This window comes from Dermatophagoides pteronyssinus, unplaced genomic scaffold, assembly GCF_027571235.1.
Source record: "Dermatophagoides pteronyssinus isolate colony J.1.1.1.1 unplaced genomic scaffold, Derpt_VIB-CSIC_2022.12 sq0001, whole genome shotgun sequence".
Classification (NCBI taxonomy): Eukaryota; Metazoa; Arthropoda; class Arachnida; order Sarcoptiformes; family Pyroglyphidae; genus Dermatophagoides; species Dermatophagoides pteronyssinus.
In genome coordinates, this window is record NW_027461525.1 from 2,061,404 (window position 1) to 2,073,457 (window position 12,054).

Consider the following 12,054-nt stretch of genomic DNA (forward strand, 5'->3'; position numbering starts at 1 on the left):
AAAAAAAATCGAAATACATGCTTGCACGCATCGTCAACACAAAAAAAAACATTGTATAATGATAATAACAACAAGACAATAACTTTGAAAATATTTGTCAAACTATTACAAACATTAAAATTGGATTGGCACTATTTATTTTTGTAACAAATGTATCCACAGACATAGAAAGACCAAAAAAAAAAGAAAAAAGAATTCGAACGTTATTACGGCGGGGAGAAGTTCATATAAAAAGTGACAAAAAAAAAAATTCGAACGTTTTGAATCACCATCATTCGAATGCATGTTTGTAAAAATAAGAATTTTTATATTTAAGTTTAAATTTTTTTTTGCATCATAATGAGATTATCAACTTTGTTTTGTTTTGTTTTTCATTGTAAGAAATAGATTTATGGACCTTCATCGATGATCGATTAATGATCGATTCATAATTGATTGGAATCAGCACACAAAGAATTGTTATCCCTTTTATCGTTTTTTTTCCAGATAAACCAGATAAATTCATGATACCTGTATGTATGTTTCAACATAAACTATATATATAAAAAAATTGTATATGGGAATTTTTCTTTGTTGCCTGGCAAAATTATACAAAATGAAATAGAATAGAAAAAAATGAGAATATAGCTTTGTCGGCGTGAACAAAAATAAAAAAAACATAGTGATAATATCTATCTGTGAACAGTTATTGTGGTGGAAGCATATATCAATGATGTAGGAAAAAAAATCGATAGTGGAATTTCGTTTTCGTTTTGTCATTAAAAATTCTCTTGTTGTTCATCGAATCATAAGAATCCACAACATTCTGTGGCTAGAACATTTGATGTTTCGTTGTCTGGCGCGTTCATTCGTTCATTTCATGTTTTATTATTTTTTGGGCGCGTTAAACATTTTTTTCAACAACCAAAAAAATTTTTTTTTCATCTTTAAAAATTATAGTGAAAAAAATTCTCATTTTCATTGACACCGGCCACTGAGATTAATCGAACTGAAAAAAAATCTATAATTCTGGGCTTCAAATTTTCAAATTTTCATTTTTCATTTTCGAATCTTTCTATAAAAACGTTTTGGTTGTCCGAGAAAAAAAACATTAAACATTCAAACTATCATGCCCATATTTTCACTCCGGGTAGTTTTTATTTCGATCCAAACCAAAATAGGTTTGACTAATAAAAAATAATTGGTTATATCCATAATTGTCATATCTATAGATCGAATTCTTCATTTTTTTTCTATTGGAATCGATTCGAATTCTATAGACAATTCAAACGGTCAATTTAGTATTTGATGAAAAAAAACGAAATTGAAATCATCATTAAAGTTTGGGTAAGTTTTTTCTTTTGTTATTGTTATTATTTTCGATTCTTTCATTAATAGCTTATTATTTTATTTTGTAATCAATCATAAATACAAATTCTTTTCTTTAGAAATCATCATCATCATCATTATATACTTGATTTTTTTATTTGGTGGTTTTGTGTGTTTTCATTTTATTTCATGTTTGAAACTTTTGTTATTGTTTTTGTTATGTTCTGAAATCTATCGATAACATAATGTTGTTGTCCAATTGTGATCGGCAAATAAAAATTGTTGCTGTCGTTAATTTTTCATCAACATCATCATCATCATCGATCGCAGCAATTCATCGATCTAACAACCTAATTATTGTACAGTATGAATTATTGGCAAACAATGGTCAATGAACAATATGATCATTATCTTCGTCATAAACAACACCAAAAACCATTCCAATCACAACAAATTCATCATCAACAACAACAACAACGATCTACGACAACAAACGGATCTATTTATTACAATTATGAAAACTGCAACAACATCAACAACAACAACAATCGTCAATCATTCCACGGTCTGCCGAATGGACATTATCAACATTATCATTCTGGACAGCCACAACAACAACAACGTTTGGGTTCGACATCCACTACATTATCATCAGCGTTATCATCAATACCATCAAGTGGGACATCAACAATTAATTCAGCTACATCATCAAATAATCCTATTAATCATCAACATCATTTACATGGCCAATTATCTTCAACATCCTTTACAAATGATGGTAATATTATGGATCTGGTACAGGTGGAAGTTGATTCACCTACAAAAAAATCTATATCTTCCATTACGGATCAAATTGTTAAACAACATCAACAAACAAACAATGGTTCGGCTACGATTATACAAAGAATGGAACAATCATGGTCACCACAATCATCACCATCTTCATCATTATCACAACCAACAGCAGAACAATGTAGCTATCAGAATGATCATATGGGCCAAAGTCAAATTATTATTAATACAATAACGACCAAAAATCGTAATCCATTAAAATCAATATTGAAAAATGCTAAAGTAAGCCCACCACCATTACAACAATCGAATGCCATCATCATGACAAATGAAACAACAAAATCTTCTGCAAATTCTCATTCAACAACAACAACAGTGATGACTACTAGTGATCGATCACAGCCAAAATTTGGCATATTAAAAAAATCAACATCACCATCAATGCAAATATCAGAAGAAATATCCATCTCGAATAAAATAGGTTCCATACGCCGAAAAGCCAGTGATAATGATTATAATAATGATGATGATGATGTTGACACAAGTGAAAGTATAAGCCTTAATCAAAACAAAAAATCGGGTCGAAAAAATTTGCTCAGCTTTTTTCTTCGAGGTGGTGGTGGTGGTGGTAAAAATAAATGTGAAGAAAATAACGATATTGAAGCTAATCCGAATGTGAATAATTATAATAATCGTGCCAAAAAACATTCAATAACATCGTTATCATCTAATAACAGTGTTTTGACAATTGATGGTGATAAATCTCAAAATTCAATAACTAATAATAATCTGACACCAACAAACATACGATTTCAAGTGGATTCACCAACAACAAGTAGTAGTAATAATACAAATATTAGCAATAATACAATTTCCGAACAACAACAACAACATATCCATCATGAAAATGATGATTTAAAAATTATTCAGGTTAGTTTATCTTTTGCTAAATTGTTTATTATTACCAATAATATATTGGTTTAAGAAATACAATCTATTACAAATAACATTTAGACAAATAAATAAATAAATAATATAAATGACAAAGAAAACAACAACAACAACATTAAATCTAATGAATCAAGATAGAGAAACAACATCAACAACAAAAACAAAAATATGATCATTATGGATATCACATCCGATCGATAAAATAATCTCATATCTTATCCACTCTGTATATAATGTTATAATTTAATCGATCGGATTGATGTATGTGACCATTTGTGTTGTTAGTGCATGTTTTTCATTTTCAATTCTGTTCTTGTTTAATCGTTATTGAGAGAATAGGGATTCTTTTTCTCTTTTCTGCTTGTCTACGCTAATATCTACTATCTGCTTGTGTCATCACATAAATGTCTATAACCACGACATTTCCTTTCGTTGTTTGGATCGATATGTCTTTGTGCAAAGCGATTTTCGATTTTTTTTCTGGATTAATGTTTCACAACGATAATATTTAGGTCATTGTTTCCTAATAGTTTTTATAGTTGGACAGAATAATTTTATTCTCTACTTTCTTGTTTGCTAAAACAGATCAACCAAAAGAAACAAAAAATCATCATTCTTTCATAATGATCTAATTTGATCAGACATTTTGGATTAATAATTATGATAATCATTATCATCACATATAAATAATGAAGAAAAAAACCGATCGAAATTGAATTTGAAAACATAAGAATAAAATAGAATTGTATCACATATGCATATTTAATTGTGTTTTTGTTTTTGAGACTTTTTTTTTGTTGTAAAACATATATTTCTATCATCAAAACATAGTTTTAATTTGATTTATTTATTTTTTTCTGAAACTTTTCACTCAAAAAAAAACAAAATTATTTAAATAAGAAAGATACTGACATTTTTAAAAAGTCAAAAGTCTAACTCAAGAAAAAGGATGAATAATTAAACAAGATGGACAATCACTTAAAAGTTTTATTATTTTCAAAAACAAAAATTTCAAAAATTTCAATGATTTGTCCAATCACAAGTTGAACAATTAGCGATCCTTTTTTTCTACCTTTAAATTTTATGCTAATATAATTGCAATGATATTGATATCGTTTTTTGAATACAAATGAATACAGTACAACAAGGAAATCTAATTTTTTTCCTGATTCAAAAAATATTATTCTATTCAATATTAATGAAAAATATAAACTTTTTAATAATAAAGGACTACACTTCCGGATTTTGGCTATTTCGAAATGATTAGATTATGGTATGTTTTTGTATGTCTGTTTTTGTTTCTTCAAATGAAAAAAAATTTCGAAATTTTTCATAATTTCTATTTTCCTTGTAAACATATCTAAAATTCACCTATTCATACAAAATGTTCTTTTTCCGATAAATAAAATAGGAAAAAAAAATCAATTCGTTTCATCGAAGATCTCAGGAGAAAACATGAAATTGATTCCATTTTTTCTCTTTCTCTCTCTCTCTCAAAAATGATTACACTGCCAGATCGTGTTGTCAGATTATGTGTTTTTGTTTGAAATAAAAAATATTTACATTTCTAAATTCATACTGTACACAATGTGATTGTACAAAAATAAATGGGAATTCCATCTTCAATTTTCTCAATGTCTGTTTGTTTGTTTGTTTGTTTCTTGTGAGATTTCAAAGGGCCCAAGAGAGAGAGAGAACAAAGAATTTTCCAAAATGTTCAAAAAAGGATTTTTGAAATGGTTTTTTTCTTCTTTCTGTTTTTTTGGTTGAAAAACTGTCTGTTTTATTGTTATTGACATCATTCCATTTTTTTCTTGGTTTTCATACACGATGCTAATTTCTTTTTTAGCATTCATTTTTTGTTTGTTACAAAAAAAACGGATTCATTTATTTCATTTTATTCTGATTTGACAGAATAATGATTCTTTTCTTATATTTTTATTAAGAAAAAAACTTAAATAATTCGAGTTTGTTGTTGTTTTGTTCTGCTGAATCAATTTATTCGTTGTTTTCTTTAATTTAAAGTTATTCTTTTAAATAGATATTCAAGCGATCAATATAATATCTATTATCACTTTTATCATGTCGTTTATCGTTGGAATTCATTACAAAGATAATGTTGATGAGCTTTTTTCAAAAAAAGCATGATATGTGCAAAAAAAAATAAACTAGGTCCAATTAGAACCTTTTAGTGAAATGGCTTTTTTTCCTCCGGAAAATTCTTATTTTTTCTCCTTTATTCCCTAGAATCACAATTTTCAACGATCGTAGATTTTTTTTATCATTTATATGGTTGAAATAACAATATCATCAAGCTCGTGGTGTATGTTGGCTGATTTCAATTTCAAAAAAAACGAAGAAAAATTCAGTTCAATTGCATGCCTGAACACGCAAGAATCTATTGTGTTCATTAAATATAAAAAAAATAGCAAGAAGCAAATATTTTCGTTGAAAGAATGGGAAAACAAAAAAACGAGAAGAAATTCCGCCTAAAATAATTTCCTATTTCATCATTATTATTTCAATCATATCAGGCTTTCAAACAGAAAATTTATGCTCGATTGATTGAATGTTGGAATTTTTGTAATCATCATTTTTTTTAGTTTAAAAAAATTGAAATGACATTTAAATTTGAATTTCTAATCAAAATTCATCTTAATGGTTTGTCTTTTGATTTCATCATTATCATCGAATGTAAAAGACATATCATGATTGAATGAATGAATGAAACATTCCAATAGAAAAAACAATGATGATGATGGTCAATCATTTGATTCAAGAAAAAACAAAACAAAACAAGAAACTTTTTTTACTAAAAAAAACAATTAACTTGCAACAAACATACTCAATTCATTTATAGGGCGTGCGTGGGCAGCAAAAAGAAAAAATAATTCTCTTGTATTTTATTGTATCATATAATCAATATTGATTGAGTGATCTGAATGATCCAAACAACACACATGACATTACATACATGACCATTTGGAAATCAAATTTCAAAAAGCTTCCGAATACATTCATGCATCATTGGATGACAAATGGATGAATGATTTTTTTTTTGGTATTGTGTTTTTTTTAAAAAAATCCGATATACAGAAAGAAATATCATTTCAACAAAAAAAAATAGTATTGAATCTTTCGGAATTCGAGTGTTGATGATCATTATCCAAAAGAAAAAAACAAAATACATACATTGTTTCTAAATTTTTCACTAAATTATCATCATTTTTTTTTGTTGTTATTCACTATGTTCGTTGACATTCATTTTATCTATTTTTCTTATATTCAAAATCATCAATTTTTTTGATCATCGAAGAATTGGATTCATTCGATTCATTTTGATGCATAGCAAAAAGACAAAAATAAAACAAAACTTTCTATAAATAGCATTAAATTGTTGACTAAAAAATATTATTATTATTATAATAATCTTGTTCATCATTATTATTATTATTATTATTATCAATCTATAAACGCTCAAGGCAACATTTTTTGTTTTTGTTTGTATCCATGGATATTTTTTTGTCTTTCTATTTGTTTCAAATGTCTTTGAGTAAGTTGATTATAATCATGAATATTATTATTGAAACCGGATATGATCGATGGAAATGAAATCATGATTTTTCAAACATAAACATATATTATGAAAGATAGAATGAGAGTGGAACAATAATGATTTCATATTTTTCATTGAAAAAAAATATTTCATTTCTACTGATTTTACTGTTTGATTCATGTTCAGAATTTTTATTGTCAAAAAAAATATCGATCGATTTTTTAGATTCGGTTTTGGTCGATGATAAATATAACAATCATTATTTCAACAATAATCAAAAATCAAGTGTATCATGTTCCCTGTAGCCAAATGGTCATTGGTCAATTTTGAAATTCTGTTTTCCATACAAAATAGAATAGACGTTTGAAAATTATTTTACCTTCTGGTGAAGAAAGAATAATAAAGAACTCGACATTCAGGCAAACCAATACTCAATTTATTATGTGATGAATTCCCTTATCATGATGTTTCAAAATGATCCCAGATGATCAGATATTATGAATCCTAGGCAACAATTTTTTTTTTTTTTTGAGAAAGATTTCTTTTTGGCTGGCTGACCATTTCAGAAAAAAAACTTATGTTCATTGGGAATTCAACTGCAAAAAAACATGAATGATCATTTTATCATTCATTTTTTTCCACGAAAAACAAAAAATTGAATTGTGCAACTGGGGATTTTTGTGTTTAAAAAAAACAATTGTTTTTTTTCACAAAAAAAACATTTTCATTATTTTCACATAAATTCTTATTTGGATATTTAGTCAATTTATTTGGGATATAAGAAAGCCAGAAAAAAACATCAGATAAATTATGTATTATGCTTTTGTCCATCATTATTATATATGATGATGACAAAAATTCTTCATTTTTTTTTGATCAACTTAATGGACATTCTTTTATTATGACATTGTTTATATGTGATTATCATTCAATTGTCATTACTTTTTATTGTAGTAGTGGTAATTGTTGTTGTTGTTGTTGTTTTTAATGAAATAAAAAAACTTTTGCTATCATGAAAAAATCTAGAACATTATCATCAATCATCAATGTTCATCATCATCATCACTGTTTGTTGTTGGATCAAATTTTTTTATTATTATTTAGTTAGAATGTGTAAATTCCGAACAATTCTTGTTGTTGTTCATTCATTTATTCATTCATTAACCTTTTTCTCTCTCCTAAGGGTTTATTTTTTCATATTAAAAACATTTATAAGGTAATTAGGCAGAAAAAAATTAATATCATTATTATTTTATCATTAATAATTAAATTGATTTAGATCTGATAGATCTCTTGTGATTATTATGTGTTGAACAAAAATAAATAACTTTTTTGTTATTACGGAGTTTAATGCTTTGGAGTTTTTTGTTCACATTGAATGTGGAATTTTGATTCATTTTTTACTTTATAAAATTTCAATTGAATAAATGCGAACAAATATTATGTGTGTTTGATAGTGAAATTTCTTTGAAATTGTTAAAATTTATTTGTCAAATGATGAAAGATGAATGATGAAATTTTTTCTCGATTCGTTTTTTTCATTTTCACATTCAATTTGATTTGCTGATTTGGTGGATTTGGTCAAAATTGAAGAAAAAATTTAACCACAAAATTGAATAGAATGAAAAAGATATGCATTCCAACAACAACAAAACTAAAATAAACTATGTGGATTTTATCTTGGCTGAATATTGTCGTTGTAAATTTTATGCTTATGAATGACAAAAATATCAGAATGTGAACAAAAAAAAACTAAATAACACTCGAAAAATGATTCTCAGTTGGATTTTTTTTGCTGCTCATAATTAATGCACATTTTTTCGACCAAACAAAAAATTTTATTTGGAATGGCAACGTTAACTTTGAACAAGATTTGATTCTTGGTTGACTGCAACATTGGACATTTTCAATTTCAATCCAATGGTATTTTTTGGCTAACATTTTTAATTATTAATTTTCTTGACACCGGTTCTTTCGTACTGGTTTTTTTCATCATCTCTAATTCATCAACTTCCATCACATAGATCCATAACAGAATTACGATACTAAAAATACACAAAACACACAGAAGCTAAATATGGCTAAAAGAAAAAAATCCTGTTAGTTTTTTCCTATATGAATTGAGTTGATAAATTATTTTTCATTTTTTCTTTTGGTGAAAATAAAAAATTGAAATCATTTTATGATCATAATCCTCTTATTATATAAACTATTACCGATTATATAATAAAATATTATAGTCATTTTTACCGTTATTATTATTATTATTATTATTATCATTATTATTGGCCACTAATAATCATAATCCAAAAAATTTCTTTTCCCTCTATCCAATGATATTATTTGAAGAAGAAAAAGAAGAAGAAAATATTCATTACTCACATATATGAAAAAAAATATGAAAGTCTAGTCATTTTGAAAGTCAATAAACCTCGGTCCTAAATTTTTTGTTTCATTTATTCTTTTTGTTTCATTACTTTTGATCTGTATATATCACATGTACGTGTGTGAATGAATGAATGTTAAAATGGAAAAATTTTCATAAATGACTTTCTAAATTCAATGGCACTTCATTTGAATAAATGACATTCTATAGAGATACTGATGAAAAAAAACAGTTGAAATACTGAATTGATAATAACTATTTCAAAATTCAATTTCAATTCAGTTTTTCAAACGAAAAAAGTAAAAAAAAAGCAAATTCTGAATTAATGATTCTTTTCAACCGTTTTTTTCTCAACATTTGTAAATAAGCTCAGTTTTTTTTCACTAGTTTTTTTGCTATTGTATTGTTACAAACAATGCGAAATAAAACTTGAGATGGCCAATTCTTTTTTTGAATGAATGAATGAATGAATGAAAAGAAATGAAAATTATGGTCACCAGAACAAAAGAAAATGAATTCAATGAAATAGCTACATTATCATGATTGAATTTTAAAAGAATTCTAGCGGAAATTCAACAACAAAATATTTCATAGTTTTTTTAACCATAACTCTTGCAAAAGAATTTTCAAACAACAAAAAAAATATAACTACATTACCATCAACCATAGTGTAATAATTTGAATAATATACGTGGTAGACCGAGGAATTTTTCTTTTTTTCTTTTTTCGAATGGCTCAGGAATTTTGATTCAACTTTGTTGTTGATGCAGATGATGATGATGTTTTCATTGTGGCCAAATATTTTTCTTTTCTTTTACCATAATAATAAAGAGAGTGAGAGTGGGAAAGAATAAATGATGAAAACATGGGGAAATAAAGAAATGGTGTGAATTTGTAAAACAAGAGTTTTGCTTGACTGCCACAAAAGTTTTTTTTCTTTATTCTTTTTCACAAAACTTCTTTTTTTTCGGGGTATAGTCAGTCATATGAAACAAGCTCAATAATAATAATAACATGCATATTAACACACAATATTCGATTGAATTTATTGTTCCAGTATAAATGAATATAATGGTGAAAATGAAAACCAACATCATCATCATCATCATTATTATTATCCAGATTGGTATGGTGGTTGGTTGTTTAGCCATACCCAATTTATCTTTGAACCGGAGTAGGATAAATAAAATGAAAAAAAAATTCTACCACCATTTATTCTCTCTTAATATAATATGGCAATGATGATTTAAGTGCATACAGAATTACTAAATCTATTAATCACATTCACACACACACACATATAGACAAATTTTTCATAATAATGATTCTATGCGGACAATTCATTGTAAAAACAACATTAAAGCATTAAGGCATTGCTTTGTTCATTGTCAATTGTTCATTTCAATAATCTATTGTCAGTCTGGTGCATGCATACAAGAATGATGATGACAGGCAACAGCAACAACAAGAATAAAATTTGTTGTTTTTTTTGTTGACGGTTGATTTAGATTGAACTTTTTTTCTTCATGGTTATTATATGAAGAAATTATTGTTTAGAATGAACCTAGATGAATGAAGATTTTTTTTTGGTTCGAGAATAAGAAAAAGAAAATTGTTATTATGTACAGAGGATAGGAAATAGCAAATGGCCCAGTTTCAGCATATAAATTTGTCATCAATGTACATGTGAAATTATTCCACAAACTTTATAGTGTATGATTTTTGGTATACCAAATTGAATTGATTTCAAAGAAAACTAAACTGTTTTAGCTCATTGAAAATTCATTCAGCAGGAACACGCACATTCATTTCCGAAATGAACAATCATCATTAAATTTTCAATCATTTTTTTTCTATCTATTTCTTTTTCTTATCATATAGAAGGAACAAATCTCCTCTATAGCATTGGTAAAATCGACGGATCAGACGATAGATCAGCAAACAAAGTCGAATTCGACCAATGATATGCTCAAACAATCGCAAATTAATTTCAACGATGATCATAAGGATAAAAATCCTTTACAGTTGTCCGTTAATTATCTCCAAGTGCCATCATCTTCATTGCAGCCATCAGCTGTATTACCAATGTCGTTAACCTCACCAAAATTGTCCACAAAAACGCAACAACAATCTACTGCAACAACATCAAGCATAACAAGCGTACCATCAATGCCAGCAAGCCAAACGAATCAACAACAATCGCTACCAACAAATGTGCTTCCATCAACAGAACAGCCACCAAGACCTAAAGTATCCGGTTGGGGTCGTTTTAGTTTACCAAGATCATCGCAACCAGCAGCAGCCATTGCTGAACAATCATCCAATCTACATCGTCCTTCGACAATCTCACAAACAACGCCAATCTTTTTAACAACTTCACCATATTATATGAGTGGAGTTCCGCAGGCAACCGGTGCACGTGTATCAGATCTAAGAAAAATTCTCAATCCTGAAGTAGAAAAAGAAGATTCATTTAAAAAATTTACCGAAGCTGTTGAAAATTGTGATTGTTTTGAATTCAATTTGAATAATGCTGCCAAATTGATAACCATTGTTGTATTGTTGGCTACATTCATATTGGTTATAAAAGCATTGAAAGGTGATCGTTGATAATATTATTTTTTTTTATTTTGGAATGCCATTTTCAACAATGTTTTTTAGCCACCAAATATCACGATAAATCTGACAGGAATACCAATTGTCCAACTAATACAAAAAAAAGAAAAGAAATTATATCCACCCACCTTGTTATTAAAATTTTGTTTTTTTTTATATACAATATGTCAAAATCCATTGAAAACAACAGGAAAATTCATGTAAATAAAAAACACATACACACACACATTATTTTAGCGAAAAAAATGATTTATCTACATTATTTATTTATTACTTCCTATTAAATTAATGTTATTTTTTTTGATTGATTAATTGCAATTTTTTTTATCACTAAATAATTATCAAATTTCAATTGCAATTCATTTGTATTATTTTTCAAATCTTTCATTCATTCCTTTGTATTAGTCAACAAAAAAAAATGATAAATAAAATAAAATAATGAAAA

General features: G+C 27.0%; 1 protein-coding gene across 2 annotated transcripts; it reads left to right on the forward strand.

Annotated features, from left to right (window-relative positions):
* Positions 1–497: 497 nt before the first annotated feature.
* On the forward strand, positions 498–11,992 carry LOC113793409 (uncharacterized). 2 transcript variants are annotated; one of them, XM_075820439.1, is made up of 4 exons: positions 498–512; positions 940–1,326; positions 1,428–3,030; positions 10,875–11,992. In XM_075820439.1, exons 3-4 carry the CDS (start codon positions 1,675–1,677, stop codon positions 11,601–11,603), a joined length of 2,085 nt encoding a protein of 694 aa, XP_075676554.1. In that variant the 5' UTR covers positions 498–512; positions 940–1,326; positions 1,428–1,674; the 3' UTR covers positions 11,604–11,992. The 2 variants fall into 2 exon arrangements, with proteins under 2 accessions (XP_075676554.1, XP_027199243.2); XM_027343442.2 differs by lacking the exon at positions 498–512 and having other exon boundaries at positions 809–1,326.
* Positions 11,993–12,054: the final 62 nt, after the last annotated feature.